This window comes from Terrapene carolina, unplaced genomic scaffold (genome assembly GCF_002925995.2).
Source record: "Terrapene carolina triunguis isolate 2854851 unplaced genomic scaffold, T_m_triunguis-2.0 Scaffold210, whole genome shotgun sequence".
Taxonomy (NCBI): domain Eukaryota; kingdom Metazoa; phylum Chordata; order Testudines; family Emydidae; genus Terrapene; species Terrapene triunguis.
This window is the reverse complement of record NW_020664561.1, coordinates 7,389,906-7,409,428: the sequence shown is the minus strand read 5'-3', so window position 1 is coordinate 7,409,428 and position 19,523 is coordinate 7,389,906. Positions and strand designations below refer to the sequence as shown.

Here is a 19,523-nt window from a genome sequence, read left to right as displayed (position 1 = left end):
CCAGAGCCAGCACTGCCAACTCTTATAGTATTTGGTGTATGTCTTAAAGCCCCAACTCCTGGAGTCAGTGGATTAGACAAGGAGTTCATTTAAAAAAAAAACTTCTAGTCTTCATGATTGTGGAGGAAAGGCTGAGAACCTGACCCAACTGTAACCTAAAGGCTCAGAAACTTCAGGAGAATGAAATAACCTGGTGTTTATTTCTTTTGTTTTGTAAAAAAAATCCTGTGTTTTTCACCCAGCCCCAGGGTTTCTTGGGGCCTGCCTCCTCATTCTGAAGGTATAGGGCTGCCCAGCCTGCCGAGCGAACCAGGCCCTTTTCCTAAATCACAGCTGGCACCTCCCTGCTACCCAGCATGCAAATAATGCTTTCGCAAGGACGTGCAAGCGAGTAAACCAGTGGTATGTTGACATGTTTGCAATAAACCTCCTTTTGTTTCTTTTCCCAGGGCTGCAGGGTGGCTGGTTTGGGAGCCTTCCCCTCCCCTAGGAAGAGCAAGCACATCGGGGCGCGGGGGGGGGGGGAAACAGGCCAAGTGCACTTTCTTTTGCAAAGACCCCCTTGCACCTTTAAGGACTGGAGACTTCGGATGGAAGCAGGGCACAGCCCACCTCTGAACCCGGTGATTGACAGGAAGCTGGGGGGGTGGGGTGGGGATGTGAGTGTATGTGTCTGAGGAAGGGGTGGGAGGAGCTCGGGCCCTTCCCAGATGGCCAATCAAGGCAGAGGGGTGGGCAGCTTGGCTCTCTTCTCCTGTGGCTTTTTTCTGTGTCAGTTTCAGGAGTCCTGAGCCTGAGCTAAACAAAAGCAGGAGGCAGAGGGGGCTGCTGGAGTTTGCAGAGACAGAGAGAAAAGGGAGGGTATTTTGCTTGCTTTGCTACTGCTGGGGTGGGGGCAGAGCTCTGGCTTTTGCAAGAAGAAGGGGAGAGGAAAGAAGAAAGAAAGCAAACCAGCCCACCCCCTTTGAGATCGCTCTGGCAGTGGCTGGAGGGGGGTGGGGGAAAGTTTGCCTTGCAACCCTCCTTCGCCCCTGCCTTCCCCAGATCAATGCCTATTTGCAAAAGGATTAAGAGGCAGATTTAAAGGCTGATAGCTCATTTCTGCGATTGCAAAAGGAGCCCGGGACTAAGAAAGCAGCCAGAATCCAGCTCTGATTTCCCCCCCCCCCCACCAAGTGGCAAGGAGGTTTATTTTTCTTGCTTTTTGGAGTCATCCTCTCCCCCCCCCCCCCCCCCCCCCCCCCGCGTCCCCTTCCCCCCTCCCTTCAAGAAGCAACGGGATCCCCCTCCCCCCTTTCTCGTTTTGCCTTTTTTTTTAATTTCCTCCTCCCGAGAAGAAGGATTTGGAGCCAGCGTGAAGGATAAAAAGCCTGGTTTCTCCCTAGGAGGCGCGCCGAAGGAGCCGGAGGGAGAAGGAAGGAGAAAAGGGACTGCTGCTGCTGCTAGCTTGGGCGATGGACGATCAACCCAGGTTGATGCATTCCCATGCTGGGGTGGGGATGGCAGGACATCCCGGCCTGTCCCAACACATGCAGGATGGAGCAGGAGGGACAGAGGGCGAGGGAGGCAGGAAACAAGACATTGGAGACATTTTACAGCAGATCATGACCATCACAGATCAGAGTTTGGATGAGGCACAAGCCAGGTGAGATGGGGAAGGCGGGGGGAGGCGAAATCTTCTCTTCCTCCTTGCATAGTGCTGGGTTTCTTCATTGTGCTTTCTCTGCTTTGAATATTAGCTAGGTCGGGGAAGGGAAGGAACCAGAGCTACAGTAGAAATGTTGATCACAAGTGTGTGTGTGTGTGTGTGTGTGTATATAATATATATATATATATATATATATATATATATATATAAATTCGGTGGTATGATATAGTTACATTATATCTGTCTGCCTGTATCTATCTATTTGAAACTGCTCTCTGATCTCAAGCCGGCCTTCCTCACTTCCATGGCGCCTGGAGTCGAACAGGACAGGAGGGCTAAGTTTTGAACATCATCTTGCTGGGTGGTATCCCAGGAGGAGAAAGTCCCAAGCTAGACTTTATTGCTAAATTATTTGATTTTCATTCCTTTCATCCCGCCTTTCTTGCCCGTGTCTTGGGACGGTTAGGATTTCTACAAAAATTGATTCCTTGCTCTTTTGTGGTTTTGTGTGTGTGTAAAAACAAATCACTTTCTTTGTCGCCAGTTATCAGCCCTTTTAGAAAAGCTTTTCTGTGGGATTTTAAAAAGCAGGCCCTTTTCATGAAGGTTGGGGGTGGATATTTGCTTTTATTCATTGAAAAAGTCGTACTCAAATTCTTGTTTGGGGTGTTGGGATTTAAAAAACAAAAACAAAAAAAACTTGGGCCAGTTTCCTGTGGGTTTACTGTCTAATCCAGATATATGTACAAAAACTACACTCTTTCTCTTTTTCCCCCCCCTTCATCCGCCGCATTAAGCACCTATGACACTACCATGTGTTATTGGAACCATGTGTGGATTATGTACACTTTTGGAATAGGATTTGGGGATGGCAGCTGATTCTTCTTCAGCATTTGCGTTGTAGTATTTCATTTTATAGCAGACAATTTTAAAAACACAGTAGCCTGCTTTGAATTCCATAGAAAATGCACCAAGTGGTGTATCATCTTTGGACACATTTTAAAATAATGCGCTTTTTGCTAAGGCTACATTTTATGGTTGGGGCAGATGTGCATAGATTTTTTTATGATGGGATATTAAAAAGAAAAAAAGCAGTAAAAATCTGCTAACTGGAATGTATTCGACTTCACCGCATACAAGCTCAATAGACCGCTTTGAGAAGCTCCAGCCAAACTTAAAAAAAATGAAGGCACAGTTATTTTTTGAATATAAAGTTGCCAAAAATTGTCTGGTATAAATTAGAATTTTATTATCTGAAGAAAAGCTTTTAGGTGTGGTATAGTTCTCACTGGCACATATGTTCCACAATGGAACAGATTGCTAGAGAACATTGTTCATGGAAAAACTACATCCCAATAAACTAGCTTGGATCTACTTCCAAAGGGGTGAGGCTATGCTATTATATTTGGTCTCTCTGTCTTCTTAGCCTTAAAACCCCAATATCGTAGGATACTTTGTTATTGGGCTGATTGTTATAGAAGCAGAGCTTGGTAGCTTTTAGGATGAAGAATTGTCCCACTTTATGCCCAGACAGAGCTGTGGGAGGGGGGGAAATCTTTATCCTGAAAGTTACAGGAATTGTGTGTGTGTGTGTGTGTGTATTTTCCTGCATGTGTAATTTACATTCAATCAAATTAAAAACAAACAGAACTTTGAGACCTGGATGATGCTCCATGTTTTGCCTTGCTGGGCTATCCACAGCTACTTCCTTACAGGACTTTCTCTTCGGCTGTGAAACCGACTGTATTTTCCAGCGCTGCGTGGTTTTCAGTCCTGCGTATGCATCCCATATTAGTTTTTATGAAGTTCCTTTAAAAATGTAAATTGCTAATAGTGTCTGTGTGTGTGAAGCACATACGCGTTGTTTATATACAAATGGCTGTGATCATTTGAGTTCTCTGCTAAGGTGACAGTGTGGCTTTTCTGGGCTATGCCTTTGAGAGACTTTGTATACCAATCTTTTACCATAAGGCGGGGTGGTGGTGAGGAAAATAATAGTGAATGTTTGCCAGATATTCCCACCACCTTTATATATCATTTCAGTTAGTAAACAACATTCCCATAATTGATGCCTGATCAGAACAGCCCTTTATACAACCAAGCCCTTTGCAAAGTGATTAGATGGCTAAAAAAATTACATTTGTTTCTTTGCTTAAGTGGGAACCTGATGGGTTTTAAAGGCAACCAGCCAATTAAACAAGCAACTCTCCTGCTTCCCTCAAAAACAATAACCAATCCCTGCCACCTGAAAAGAAAAGAAAATTTTAAAAAAATCCACCAAGCAGAAGGTTGTGTGTGTGTGTGTGTGTGTGTGTGTGCGTTTTTTTTTTTTTTTTTAAATGAGTGTAGTGTTCTAATTGTCAATAATTGAATCTTAACATCAGCAAGCAGGCAGTGTGTACACAAGAAGCATAATGTAAACATGAAAAAAATGCATTTCTGTGCCCAGATGTGTGTGTTTGCCCCTGGCAGTGCATTTCCATTCTCTTTAACTTGGGTCCTGAAATGCTATAAATTGACAGTTCCAATCGGTGCAACTTTCAAATATTGAGGGGCATCTGCAGGATGAATTGGAACACATGGGTGTATTAAATAGAAAGGAGGGTAGTGTGAGGACGGGGTGAGAGGGAGGGAGACAGATCTCAGTGCTGTGTATTTCATGTCTTCCACATGTTCCTGGCTTTGGCTGTTAATTGCCTGGCTAGGGCTGCTAGATTATGAATGCCACTTAGTAGCAAATGCCATTTTCAAGTAATTCCTAAATTGGCCTAATTTATGTTATCTGTGTTAGTGGGTAGCCCCTCAAGAATGAAAGATCATCAGTTAAAGTCCTAAAAGTTATTGCATGGTGGCTTCCTGTGCAGTTTTGGCCAAAATGTATATTGTATTTATAGGTATTTAATTGTATTTTCCCCCTCCTTTTGCACATACTAGCCAATTTCAATTTTGAAAGTTGTCTTGAGCTGCCATGGCACCCTAACCTTGCTTCTTTCTTGCAGAAAACATGCTTTAAACTGCCACAGAATGAAGCCGGCCCTTTTTAACGTCTTGTGTGAAATCAAAGAAAAAACAGGTAGGAATGGGGATTCTGATGATCTTATGGGTTTTGTGCCAATTTTGTTTTTTCACTTTAAGGGTATTCCCCTCTCCTCAAAAGTTCTTATTTTTTAATATTATTCCAAAGGGAAAAATGGAATATTTTACACTTCTGGCATTAACATTGCATAGTAGGGTATCTATTGAAGAGGAGAAAATGTTAATTAATCTTCACCCATGCAACCTTTGCTGCTTTTAATATGTCGTCTCTCTTGTTACATCTTTAAAATATTGCACTGCTATGAAAACTGTTCGGAAAATAGATTTAAAACAAAAAACAACAACAACCCCCTAAGAAGGTGTTTTCACTTTGTCTCTTAAATAAGGATAAAAAGAATAAAAATACACTTCTAAAGTTTTTTTTTAATTTTATTTTAAATAAAGTTAAAATCCCTGTGTATCTACCAGTCACTGATACCAGATAACACACAGAGAAAGTTGTCAAATACCTTTAGTGGAAGCCTGTCTATTAGATTGTTGATTACTTTAGGGTACTGTTGTTTTATGGCAGGGGGTGTTCTCCTGTAAGGGTGGTAATGACATCACAACACTCATTCTGCTGGTTCCCACTTTTCCAGACCTCCTACCATGCACTAACACACTTATAACACATCCCAGGGGGGCATTTAAATTTTAAAAGCAACAATTAAAAAATAGCAGTCATCAATCAAGGGTGATCTTAAACAACAGATGCTCAGGGAAGGACATTTAGCAACATCCGCCGCCATGTATTTATTTTATTTTTTGCAATTTTATTTTTCCTCCCTCCGAATGGGTAAAATCCTTGCTTACGCCTCCCAGAAAAATGAACTGCATATAGGCAGCCTGATCCAACAGCTTCTTTTTTAGCACACTGCGAGCTACTTGACTTTCCCCCCCCCCCCCCCTTTTACCAGCAGGACTGTAACAGTCAATAATTCATATCTAAACTATATAAGCAAGGGCATGACATGAATGGAAGTGACAATAAATATGATTGCACGCCCAGTTGATATACATTGATAGTTACACATGGTGGGGGAGAGCAGCTTTCGGAAACCTGAATCTGTGTCTGTTTAAAATTTTTATATATATATATATATATATATATATATATATATGCGCCTCATTGTGTTAGCAGCTGATTGAAAATGTGGTTACTTGACTCTTGTAATATATATAATATGACTAAGGAGACCCTTTGTTAAATGTTGTTTGAGCAGCTTGTAACCTAGACAAAGCACCTAGCAGTGGCATTCAACTCTCTGAAGTCCTTAGGGCTGCATTGCCAGTGCCTGACCTTCTTGAGAAGCCGTTCATTATATATTTCCTATAATTTAATGGAGCCTGTATATGGTTCTTATAATGTAATGGACCCTGTGTATATATAAATATCAGAGATGCCTTGGAAATTCTGCAAGTGCCTTTTCTTCCTCTCCTTTTATTTTCTGTTAGCCAAGAAAACGACCGGTCTCTCTCTTCCTCTTATTTCTTTTGTTGACAATGTTGTCTATAAAATGTTGGTGGTTGGCCCAGTCTCTAATCAATATCTGCCCTGGTTTGTAATCAAAGCAGTTGTGAAGTTGTAGGGGATGATTCTTTTTGAATTAGAGCAACTGGAAATACAGCGGGGGGAAAACAACAACCCACACCCCCATCCGCTCTAATATTTGGAGAAGCTGTTGGGCTATACGGAATCGGAGCGAGGTGGGAACATTTGAGTGTCCATAATGAGTGGGTGTGTTAATTCCGATCCCCTAATTAAAATCTAGAGAGACATTAGGTCAAAGTGTGACAGTGCAAACAAAGAGCAGGTGTGGATTGGTACCGTCTCCCTTTAATCATTCTGGCTGGATTGCTAGACGGGAGGCTGCTGTGTTAAACAGAATAACCCCCCAAATAGGTAAATTAGGATGGCATTTGAAATGAATTTTTATCAAGTCAGCTATATGTGTATGGAGAATAATTTGCTTTATAAATGAGTGGGGGGAAAAAAAAGAAAAGAAAGATCCATCACACTTGAAACTAAGAAAGGTGCAGGTGGTATCTTTATTATTATTTTCTTGGACCAAATTCTATAGCTGAGTAGCCGTGGTCCTCCGAAGATGAATCTCATCCAAAAGGAACACGCAGGCCTAGTGCAATCCAAGGTGCAGGTGTGCATAGGTGAAAGTTGGGCTAAGTTAGATTTCCTCCCCATATCTGAATTTCTGATGTGGAGTCAATGGGGAGGAATCCATTGTCGGATAAAATCCTGGCTACTCAAGTGGCTTGTGGTTCTGGTGGGGCGAGTGTGCGAGCGTGTGTGTGTTCCACTCGTCCCATCTCAAGCGTTACAATGTGCGGAAATGGGGATTCGCTTTCAAACAGCTTGATTTAAGTGACTCCAGAGCCTGATGGAGACTTTACCACCAACTCCCGCAACATTCCGGCTAATATTTCATAGCGTTAACGTAGTCTGAGCGAACCCAAAGTGTCCATGAAGTTCTTAGAAAAAGAGGTTGTCTTTACTGGCTGGAGTCCCCTTTTGCAAGATGACTCTTCAATTATTTTAAAGGATTTATAGGCATGCGTTTTTTTTTTTTTTTTTTTTTTTAATGCTTGTTTGCTGGAATCCGTTAGTTTCTTTTGTCTATTTCAGGGTGATGTCTTTTAAAAAGTAGTAAGTGGAGAGATTTGATTTGAGGTTAATGCAGGAAAAATTGTTGCTTAAATGTACACATGATTAGTCTCTGCTAATTTGCAGTGTTTTCCCTTCTTTTTTGGTTGCTTCGTTGGGGGCTAATTGGTAGGACTAGCTTCAAATGGCTAATTGGCTTTTTGGAATAAAATAATAATAAAAATAGAAGCCATCATTGTCTCAAATGCAATTGATTTCCCAGTCAATAGAAATTTAAATTAAAAAAATTGCACTGGCAATTATGAAAAGTTTGCAAGGGTTGGGGGTTCCTGTTTGTGTTTTTAGATGATTCTCTGCCTGAGCAGAATTGCTAAGTAGAGGAATCAGGCAAGGCAAACGCAGACGTGCAGTCCTTGGATAGCAAACTGGAAAATATCTGCTGTCAAAATGCAGCAGCGTCTATTTCAGCTGTGAGCCTTTTCCAACTCCCATCTCGTTTGATGGGGAATGGAGAAGAGAGAGAAGGTGAACGCAGGATCTATGATCATTTAATCCGATCGCTCCTCCTTAAACATTAGAAGGGATATTCACTTTTTTGCTTCTTCCGTGGATGTGGGAATGTGAAACACATTCTGTTTAAAAGGACCCTGACTTTTTTATTTGTTTTAAATTTCTCAATTTATTTTTTTCCCTTCTGTGTGTCAAAGTAATTCAGGTATAAAAGGAAAATTAATACACCCCCAACAGATGAAATTTATTAAGTGGAATATTTATAGACAGCAATGATTAGCTGTGCAATTGTTGTTGATAGTGGCTTTGGTTTGTTTGTTTGGGGTTTTTTTGTTTTTGTTTTTAAATTTTGAACATAGTAGCTACATAAGGCACTTCTTAGCCACCCTTCCCCTATGTATTATCTTCATGAAAGTTAACTCAAATCAGCTCTTTGGAGGAGGTAGAATATTTTATTTATTTTTTTTCCTTAGCACCCCTTTGTTCTCTCTAGCTCTCTGCCTTTCTCTGTGTTCAATTAACACCCCCATCACAGAACTGTAGTCTTTTTTTTAATGTCTGCTACTGTATTTCACTTCTGACACCTCCCTTATTATTCTTGCCTGCCATTTCTTTTTAATATAGCAATTACGTTATGGGGTTTCTTTTCTTTTCTCCCCCTCCCCCCTTTCATTTCTTTCTTTGAAGCTGGAGGAAAAAAGGAGGGCCAAGCATGTGTTGTATGTAAGTGAATGTTTCCTGGGGTGCATCTTATCTGTGAGAGAATGGCCAAACCAAGGCCCTGTCTGCCCTTTATAGGGTAGCATGGGGCAGCTTTTTTTCGGCTCTGCTTTTTGACCTTTATGCATCACTTTTTAAAACTCTGCCTTCGGTTTCCTGTTCTTCCCTTAAACTGGGAGTCAGCAGAGGAGCCCAAGGAGCATTAAACACCCACATTAGAATTTCAGTGGCAGTTGTGTACTTAGGGCCTGATCCTGCTTCCACTCCTGTTGACTTCCCCGCAGCGGAATCAGGGTCCTAACTCGTTCTGGCTCCTCTGCAAATCGTTGGTTCCAGCGCTCCGCGGCTCCCCTCCAAAGCAAAGCAGGGTTTAGAATTGTGCTGCCCTTTTTTTTTTTTTTAAGCGGCTGCTGTTCAAATGCCTTTAGCTGCCCTTTTGAGCTGTACACTGTTCTCCTGGAGACCTTGCGTTGGATCCACGGTTGGCATGTGCCTCGAGATTGGTTTAAGAATATACAACCGGTGGCAGGAGGGGGGGAAGGGAAGAGTGGGGGAGCTTTAGACTTTTCTACCCCAACAAACGCAGCTTGGTGTAGGCCCCTGAAGGTTGCCAGATGCTGGCCGCGAAAGCCTTTGCAGGACTCTTGATTCAATTAGTTCCAGAAACCTAGCATCTTTAGAGGGAAAGGAAGAAAAATAGGAATGAAGGAAATAACAACTGCACAGAAGGAAAGGGGTATTCGGAGGGGTGGGGTGGAGGGAGTGTTGACTTAATTGGAGAGCACGTTCACCTTTGGAAGGGAAAAGTTGGGGGCGTGACAAGGTGTGGGGTGTGAATGAGGATGGGGTATAAACCAGCAGCCCAGACTGGGACTGAAGACAGACGTATGGTATCTATTGATGGGACCTGCCTAGTGGGGATGACAAATGCAGCTCTCCACTCAGGTGCGGGTCCCTCTCGTGCTGCTGAAATGTCTGAAAGCTTTAGTTTTAATTGTACTTTCTCTACCGCTGAGAGGAGAGGAGGGGAGGGTGGGGGTCTGTACAAAGGTTTAGCGGGGCAGCTAAAGCGGTTAGAACAGAGCAGACGCAGTTAGTGTAATCAGAATTGCCGTGGCAGTGTGAAAGGAGGTGGGAGCTGAACGCCTGCGATTGACTCCAGCCCGGCAATGAGGGGGACATTTGGGGCGCTATGGGGTGACAGAGATTTTTGTGTGGCCATGATGCCAAATAAACTTCCCAGTAGCTACGGGGATGGAGGTGCTCCCCCCTGCGTTATCCAGAGGGAGCTGAATCGATGCAATCTGATGGCCTTGTTTAACTAGTGTTTTTAGCTCAGTGTGAGGGGGCCCGGTGTGAGGCGAGTCCCCTGGCCGGCTCTGTCTCGCTCGGGGATAGACTTTGATCAGTTTTAAATCTCTCCCGTGCGTGTCAGGTGGCGTCGGGGTGGGATTCCTGCCGGATTAGTCCGGTGCAGCTTCCCAAACTTGTGGAGTTGCCTCGGCAGCATTCATTCCACAGACGGCCTGCCATCACCCGTGGACTAGATGCCTTGGAGACTGAGTGGTTCATTCTTAGTTAATTTATTCAGGCAAAATATCTCCAGGAACCAGGGGTGTGTGTGTGTGTGTGTGTGTGTAAATAACATTTGATCAGAGATCCCTCTCACCTGGATATATTCTGTTCCCCCTCAGGTGTGAGGTATTTTGTCAACTCCTTCTCCTGCTCCCTGAGCCCTGTTCATCCAAACCTCTCTTGATGTTTCTGAAATATTTTGGTGAAGACTTTCGTTAGAGGAATAGTTTTTGCATCTTGTGATCTGAACAAGGACTTGGTAGCTGGAAACTCTCATGCTTTAATCCCAGCTCCTGCCACTGACTCCCTCTGGGGCCATGAGGAAAATCTTTTAGGCCCAAATTTTCTAAAATGACTAGTGATTTTTTTTGGGGGGTGCCCCACTTGAGACACTGAAAGGGTTTTCAAAAAGTGCTGAGCATTTGCCCACTGCAAATTGAGCCCCTTCCAGGCATCTCAGGGTGGGCATCTAGAATCGCTAGTCACTTTAGATAATGTAGGTTGTAACCGCTCTCTGCCTCAGTTTCCCCACCAGTAAATTCGAGCTAATATTTAGCTGCCTCGTGGGGCATGTTTCTGCCTCATGGGGAGAATGTTTCTAAAGCATGTTGGAGAAGCTATATAAGTATTAGGACTGTAAATGGGCTTGTAGTCTGCAGATACAATATCTGTTTTTTGAGGGGAATAGTAACAAAAATAGAGCAATAGAGAAAATGTAAGCTATAAATATAGAGAGTCCTTGAGAGGCACCATCAATGCTGCCTTCGTAAGATTCTGAAGATCCAATGGGAAGACAGGCGCACCAATATTAGTGTTCTGGAAGAGGCAAAGACCACCAGTATTGAGGCAGTGATCATCCGTCAGCAATTCCGCTGGACTGATCACGTTGTCCGGATGCCAGACCATCACCTCCCAAAACAGGTCCTGTTCTCTCAGCTGAAAGAAGGGTACCGTAATGTGGGTGGATAATGGAAGTGTTATAAGGACTTGCTGAAGGACAACCTAAAAAATGTAATATTGACATTCATACCTGGGAGACACTTGCCCAGGATTGCTTAAAATGGAGTGAAGTCCTACATGATGGTCCCCTGCATTTTGAACTTGCTCGCCAACAAGCCAAAGAGGACAAGAGGCGCAGGAGGAAGGAGAGACTGCTCTCCAATCATGGTCAACAGCCTCCTGCTGAGCCTGAAAACATCTGCCCTCATTGTAATAGAACTTGTGGTTCAAGGATTGGCCTTATTAGCCACTTGAGGACCCATAACTCCCATGGAAGATGATCATACTTGGTAACGAGTGATGGCCCATCACATCAAATATAGAGAAAACTACATTTCACAACTAGGTTGTTCCCTCCCCCCTCCCCGAGGTCATTATTTTACACAGCAATTCGTAGGGAAAACCGTGTGGTATTCCTTTATACCTTTGTAATTTTGCAGGTTTGGTTACATTGAGATGATGAGGGATGAGAGGAAAGATCTAACATATCATATCGTCTGCTTCTCCTACCCGCTGATTCAGGGACTAGTGGCTAGAGCTGGGAGTTTGGAAATCTGGGTTCTTTCTTTGCCTCTGCAATGGGCTTCCAGCATGACCTTGGTCATGTTGCTTAACCTCTCCTGATCTGTAAAGTGGGAATACCATCTCCCTGCCTCCCAGAGCTGCTGGGAAGCTGCAGTCGTGAATGTTGTTCAGGGATTTAGAGCTCCTCTGCTAAGACATGTTTCTGAAGTTCACATCATTATTTTTTCTTCCCTTGGCGTTGTAGTGGCTGGAGGTGTTTGAAAGCCTGGTGCCATCTGCAGCATAGTCTATGCGCTGGAGAGGGTGCACCATGTCCACTGCGGGCGAGATTTACATTTCTCGCCTGCCCGCCTTTGCAGAGGAAGGGTGGTCCTGTGGTCAAAGCACTGCAGTGGGTTGAGTGCCCCACTCTGCCCATTGTGACCTCTGGGCCTTCATCTGTAAAATATTTCCTGGTCTCTTTAGGTTGTAAGCTTCCCAGGGCAGGGCCTGACTTATCATGTATACGTACAGTGCTTAGCACAATGGAGCTTTTAGGAGCTACAATAATATAGCAATCTGTTCAATAAGCTACAGTAAAATATAATAATGTTATTTACAGCACTCTAGATTATTCATTAGAGTAGTTCCTAAAAGCCCCAGCCAAGAGCCAAGTGTGTTGAAGCTGTTGAAAATGCCACGGCCACAGCACTATGCCTTCGGTCACTTCCCCTCCGCAATCAATAGAAGGGCTACTCGGCGGATCACTGGGTTTCTGTGTAAATTCCTTCCTTTTGGCTCTGAGCAGAGGCTTTCCTGCCTGAAAATGAAAATAACAATTGGAAAAGCAGCCCGATCAGGCTGTGTTCTGCACAGCCTCTCTCGCAGGCGTTCCGGCCCCAACTGCTTCGCAAAGTTAAATAACACAAGACAGCGGGCAGCATAGGTATAAATGACAGAAAGCATCCGAAGAAGTGGGCTGTAGCCCACGAAAGCTTATGCTCTAATAAATTTGTTAGTCTCTAAGGTGCCACAAGTACTCCTGTTCTTTTTGCAGAAAGCAGTAGTGTGAAGATGCTGAATGCTGAATAAATTAAAGCGTTCAGTTTTCTGGCCGATAACAGAGTGGGAAGCATACAGGCACAGGGAGATTGGAGACGTTATCTCCTGAGACGGAGAGTTGATGAGAGACTTAGGCAGCTATTTACTGAATAATAACTTTTTGTAAATGAAACCCAAATTAACCAAAGAATTAGTCACTTGCCCTTGTGCTAATAAACCGCTCCCTTCTCCCTCCTTTTTAGCCAGAACAGTATTGTTGTGACCAGTGCACTGGAAGTGGGAAGCTAGTCCTTCAGCAATGCATTATGGGATACAGTTGTTTGGAGGGGATGGGTGGCAGAGTGGAGAGAAACCCCAATCTCCATTTTATGAATGAACGACTCCCGTGGCGAATGCTGCTCGGCAGTGACGGGCTGAGAAAGTTTATTTTCAATTAAAGGATTTCTCCATAAACTAAGGTCATGTCTATGCCTTGCCGCTGTAGGGTTTTTCCAGGGCGTTAGCTTTTCGCAGGAAGGTGGATTAACACCACCAATGGAAGAACTCCTCCTGTTGCTGTAGCAAGTGTCTACACTGAAGTGCAACAGAAGGGCAACTGCAATGGAGCCGCTGTAGGGTTTCAAGTGTAGACAAGTCAGCACCCTGAGCAAAGGTAGCTAGGGACTTGTCTACACTTGAAACCCTACGGCGGCTCCGCTGCAGCTGCGCTGCTGTAGCGCTTGGGTGTAGACCCTCGCTACAGCAACGGGAGGGGTTAATCCACTTCCCCACAAGGCGGTAGCTAGGTTGAAAGAAGAATTCTTCCGCTAACCTAGCGCTATCTACACTGGGGGCTAGGTCAGCTTAACTACGTTGTGCAGCAACGTAGCCGGGTCAACTTAACTTTTGAGTGTTGACCTGTCTAAGGCTGATGGAAGCGTTCTTCCGTTGACCTAGCTGCATCTACACCAGGGGTTAGATTGGCAGAGCTCTGCCACTGGGGGATGTGGGTTTTTCATGCTCCTGAGCTCCAGAGCTATGTCATCCTAAATTTTAAGTGTTGACTATGCCTAAATCAGAGTGCAGAAGGGGGGAAAAGCCCACTGCTGGCCTTGGTTACAGAACCCAGCAAATAGGCTCCTCTGCTCTGTTCTTTGGTCAGTTGTCTGTCACAGGGATCTCTCGCAGGCAACATCCCAGCTGCATGTGTAACTCTTCAGATGCGTTTGCCAGAGAGACTGGCCATGTGCTCTAAGGCAGGGACTAACAGATCCTGGAGTTTAGTCTCTTCAGTGGGAGGTTCCCATATTCCTGCCCCTCTTTAATTTGGGTCATTTCTTCCCATCTTTCCCCATATTCATCTTTTCCGTGCCCTCCCATCTTTCCCATCTGCAGTCACTAACCTGTCTTGCCACCCCTTAATAGCTTTCTTCAGGTCTGGTGAATAGAGCTGGGGGGACAGGGGAAAACCACCGACAGTAATTTAATTGTTTAAAAACCTGACACAGATTTTCTTTCTTTTTTTTTACATTTTGGTTTTCCTGACAGCAAACATTAGACTAGAAAAGGATCAGGCAGCTTTATGGGGGAGCTGCACAGAGATCTCTGTCGCTGGACACTACTTTACCAAGCTGTGTATATCCATGTCTCCATCAGATGAAACCATCTACCTGTGCCTGCAACGTAGAAGTGCAGTACATTGTGCATTGCTCTTGTATATTTTGGGAAATGCCAAAGCAGTCTAGCTGGATATAATAGGCTTCAATGTATATTTTGAGGGGGTATCTAAAACATGCATGCAACTTTAATGATCTTTTATTTGTAGAAAAGAGTTTACCTAAAACAACCTTTTGCTCACTCTAAACAAAAGGGGCAATTTCCCCCCATTGTTTTAAGGTGAAAAATCAGCTAGTAAAAATAAATAAATAAATAAATAAAAAATCCCTATCTGTGTTACTAATAACTATGATAATTAAAATAATTACATTCAGCATTTCATGTCAACTACATTGGAAAAATTATTAAAAATGTAATTTGCATTTCCTCACCGCCGAGGATGCCTTGATTTTTTATTTCTTTTTTCCACTCACCATGGGCAGTGAAACTAAGCAGGTCAGTTTCAGGTTCTGTTTTTAGTCAGTTTCACATCTAGGTTCTTCTACCAAAATATTTGCCCTAAACTACCTGACTGCATACCTTAGACACTAGAAGAAGAAAATCTAGTTTCTCTCCTGTTAGATAACATTTCTTATTCTGCAGTGATGCTGATTAGTAAAACGATCAATGAAAGATGACCTTCAAAACTATGGTACCTGGTTCCTAAATCTCTTCACTGTTCTTTGCTGCCTGATTCCCAGTAGCCAGGCTGAGTCCTAGATCCTGCAAAGACATAGGATATGGATCATAAGATATCAGGGTTGGAAGGGACCTCAGGAGGTCATCTAGTCCAACCCCCTGCTCAAAGCAGGACCAATCCCCAACTAAATCCCCAAATGGCCCCCTCAAGGATTGAACTCACAACCCTGGGTTTAGCAGGCCAATGCTCAAACCACTGAGCTATTCCCCCCCCCCCCCGATATGTGCTTAATTATATTCGCTGTGAGTAGTCCCCTTCTCATCAAATGTTTTGCAAGGTTGGAGCCTAGAGGGAGACTGTCTGCCTATAATAATCTGAAACATTTATTTTTGTTCTTTCAGAATGAACTTTGAAAAATGCAAGCTCTTTGTGTGTATGTATGCGCATGCAGATACACTCTCTCTCTCTCTCTCTCTCTCTCTCTCTCTCAGTTTATGTGGGCTCCTGGTCTGATTCTGCAGTGATTTGACAGTACAGTGGAGTGTTAAACGTGATATAATAGTTGGAGCATGCCAATCATGGCATGGATAGACATCTACCAGTTTCACTGCAGTCAAGAACTATACAAGGGGCAGAGTTAAGGTTATGCATTAAAGTGTGAAGTTCCTGACTTGTGAAAACACTAAAATGGCAGAATTATAGATCTTTTAATGTGGCCTTTTTGCATTAAGTTGTACTTTGGGATATCATGATATGAATGTCTCTGGACAAAATTAGATTTTTCAGCTCAGAAGGGGGGTCCATTTTGATCATTGAATCTGACCTCCAGTATAAAACAGGGCATAGAATTTCACCCAGTAATTATTGCATCAGGCCATAACTTCTGGTTGGGCTAGAGCATCTCCATAAGAGACGCATCAAGTCCTGGTAAAGACTTCAAGAGATGGAGAATCTACCACCTCCCTTGGTAAGTTGTCATAAATGTTTAATTACCCCCATTTAGAAATCGGGCCGTTTTCTAGTCTGAATTTGTCTGGTGTCATCTTCCAACCATGATATCCGTGTAATGCTCTTGTCTGCTAAATTAAAGAGCCCTCTACAGTTGAAAATCTTTTAAAATTCTAATCTTTGGAGCTAGGGGCCAAATTCCTTCTCAGTTCAGAGGGAATGGGAGCTGCAGTATACAGGGAAGTGAGTTTGTGGCGAATGCATGGGCTATCCCTGGCTGTTGAACCCAGTCAGGAGAGGTTGCCAAAGTGCTGAAGCTGATTGGGGAAATTAAAAATCTGAGGAGCAGTGACTTGATTTACACACTTGTTAACTGAAGTAATGCAGTTTCTTAAGCTTTATGTATGGAGAGCACCTTGTGGAGTATTTATTCCTTTGGATATGAGTCAGCCTCTTATCTGCTTCAGCCTCAAATTGCTGGTGATTTTGGGTGTGTAAGTTGCTTGGGTGCCTACCTTGAAACCTTTTGAAGGGGGCCTGATTTGCAGAGGCTAGGTGGCCAGCCCCTTCTGAAAACTGGGGTGTCAAACTGGGCACCCAAAGTTGTAGGCACTCTTGGAACACTTGGGCCATTTTAACATATCCAGAGTAAAGATTCAAAAGAGGCATAAAGATAAGTGCATCTCCCTAAGCCAGGATGTCTTGTATGTACAGTGTCCTGCATGGTGGGGCAGATACGGGGGCTGCTGTCTATTGCATGTGATGCTGCTAAGGTGGTGGGGGAATTCTGCACCTGCGGTTGGCCTGAAAGTCTCCGAGCTTGGTAGCAAATATTTCATTTCCTCACTCTGCGAATACCTGAGCAAACATCCTTCCACTGGTGCAAGGGGTGGGGGCTCCCCTCTGCAACCCACCGGGAGGGTGAACTATTGGAGTGTCTGACAGAGCAGGGCCTCTTCTCTCCCCACCCCCGCCCCCCAAGGTCTCCTATTGCTATTTGCAGAACCTGTGGCCTGAGTCAGCTTGGCATTTCCCCAGCTGGCTGGAATTTACTTTCTGCCTGGCAGGACCATTCTATAACATTTGCGCACCTGGGCGGCTTAAGCTTCAAAGCGGGGTGGAGCAGCTGATCCTGCCTCTCTGTGACCCTGATTCCTCCTCATTGGTGGGTGGGAGCCAAGCAAGCAAGCAATGGCTTTGCCTTTCCTTGGGAATTAATAATAGGGGGGCGCTTATCTGCTGTTACTGCTCATTGAGATAGCACCTGGGAAAGATCAGGACCCCATTGGGTTAGACGCTGTACGGACAAGTAACAAGATGGTCCCTGAGAGCTCGCAGTCCAATCTGCTTCCCTTTGCTAAGACTGTCTGGCTGTCCATCCCAGGCAATGTGGTCCAACTCATGGATACTCAGGCCTCTGTGGTTCAGGAGCCAAATTAGCAATCAGCATTACCCAAATAAGCCACATCAGTGTGAATTTCATTGGTTCATTTACTATAGTACTGTACAATCCTATTTAAACAGTATGGCAGGAAATATTTAGTGTGTGTATTTTGCTGTGAGAGTATTTTTATTTATATATATAATATTCTCACAGCAAAATGACTGTCCATGTATTATTATTGTATTAACTACAGTTGGTTCAGAACATAGTAAAAGCATCCTGATTGGTTAGTAATTCAATCATACTGGTTTAATATCACGTACGGCAAAGAGCCGCAGGAGACGCATTGAAGAGCCATTCGCAGCTCGCGAGCCTCAGTCTGAGCATCACGGGGCTAGATCAATGCGCATGGGAGTGGAACTCAAGAACTCCTGCCTCTGCAGCAACGGGCCACTGAATGCTTAGGCCCAGATCCACAAAGGTATTTGGGCTCCTAGCGTTCTTTGACGAGCTGGGCCTTAAGCACTGTATCTGTTTCCCCATCTGTAAATCGGGGCTCATAGTTATATACCTGCCTCCCAGCGGAGAGGTGTGAAGGTTAATTGGTTAATGAATTTTACAGTACTGTGTGTGTGCAAGAAGGCCCTGTAGAAATGCCCTTCTGCTCTCACTCTCCTGCCTGTCCTACCCCTGGCTGGAAGAAGTTGGGCTGCTTTCTGAGCCCTTGTCATTAGACTGCCTGACTGTGAGGCTCTGGGCAATGGGTCTTTGGCTGTAGGGCACCAGGGATCAGGAGGAGGATTGCTGGTTTCTAACCCTCCCAGACACGAGCTGTTTCTTCTGTCTGTCACACAGGGTAGCCATTCTGGATAGAGAGGATTATAATGCCCGGTCTGTGAGGCCTGGCTCTGCTTCCCCTGGCTGAAGTTTCTCTGCTTGCGCCGCCTCCCTTCAACCAGAGCAGATGCAGGAGACAGGCTGGCTCGCAGTGAGCTAGAGCTTCCATGCGCACTGACCGTGGCCCGCCGGCAGGACATGCGTTGTGTGCTCCTGTGCAGCAGAATGGCCGGACCAGTGGCTACCTTCAGATCTGCAAAGCCAGTGCTTGCTGGGGGTGAGGCACAAGGAGGGGCCTCCCCCGGGAAGGATCCATGCTATAGACAGGGTGGGAAAAGGATTGCAACAGGGCAGGTCCTGCACCTGGCGATCCTAGCTCTGTAAGGCCTATGCTGGCTCGCTGCTCCCTCCTCCCAGGGACCCCTTCTCGTTCTCTCCAAAGAAAAAGCTGGAGTGGGGCCCCATCCCCTCTGCCACCAGCCTCTAGAGACTTGTTTGGGTTCCCAAGGAAGGGGAAGGAGACAGATTCAGAGCTGCAGCAAGGGGAGACCTTTTCTGTCCCTGGAAAGGAGGTAAAAGTTGGTGGCACTCTAAAGAGATGTCCATCAGGAGCTACGTCTTCCTATGGAGGACCCCAGAGCTCTAGTCTCGCTGACCCCCTCAGCCCCTTCTCTCATTCTCCTGACCTTCTGGAGCGTGTCTGGAGACCTTCAGCCTCAAGCTGTCCTCTCTGACAGGGCCCAACTTCCTGGAAGGGGACCCCACTGCCACCGATCGCAGCCTTAGTAGGTGGGGTGTCCGCTCCTCTTCCAGGTCAGTCCAGGGGGCTTGTTCTGCATACTAGAACCCAGGGTGGTTGGGCTTGCGCTGTGTCTGTGACGCTCCATCTGGTGGGATGACAGGGCAGTGATGGGTCACCATGGGGGAACCGGGCCGTCATCCTTTATCACTGGCCCAGAGAAATTGGTCCTGCTGAAGCCCTACATGTCTGTAGCCATGTGGACTGGCTCAGACATGTCCAGATCCACCCTGTCAAAGGGAAGCACCACAAGCAAGTTTTTCGGTGAATAGAGACAGGGATTTAGGTCCAGAGACACTGGCCATCCACCCTCTTGCTGCATTACACCCTGCATTTCGAAGTTCTGTCCCGGAAGCGTTTGCGAAAACCTTACGTCTGCCCTCCCTCTCACCTGAAAGGCACAGGAAGGTTGAGGCATAGGAGTGCTGAGGACCCTGGAGTGGCTCAGGTGGGCCTCGTTCTGCTTTTCAGTCCTTCCAAGCAGATGCAACCCCGTGAGCTACAGTCCATTGCAGCCCCCCACTCTCCCGTGCTCAAGCCACGGCTTCAGTAGACAGTTCTGGGACT

General features: G+C 45.0%; 1 protein-coding gene across 5 annotated transcripts in view; it reads left to right on the top strand.

The window, feature by feature from the left end:
• Window positions 1–1,257: 1,257 nt before the first annotated feature.
• Window positions 1,258–19,523, top strand: part of LOC112107409 (pre-B-cell leukemia transcription factor 1) — a 238,168-nt gene continuing 219,902 nt past the window's right edge. For all 5 annotated transcript variants that reach the window (XM_026655441.1, XM_026655440.1, XM_026655444.1 and 2 more), the window contains exons 1-2: window positions 1,258–1,645; window positions 4,648–4,721. In XM_026655441.1, coding sequence (XP_026511226.1) covers window positions 1,455–1,645; window positions 4,648–4,721 — 265 coding nt within the window. In that variant the 5' untranslated portion in view covers window positions 1,258–1,454. The remainder of the gene's footprint in view (window positions 1,646–4,647; window positions 4,722–19,523) is intronic.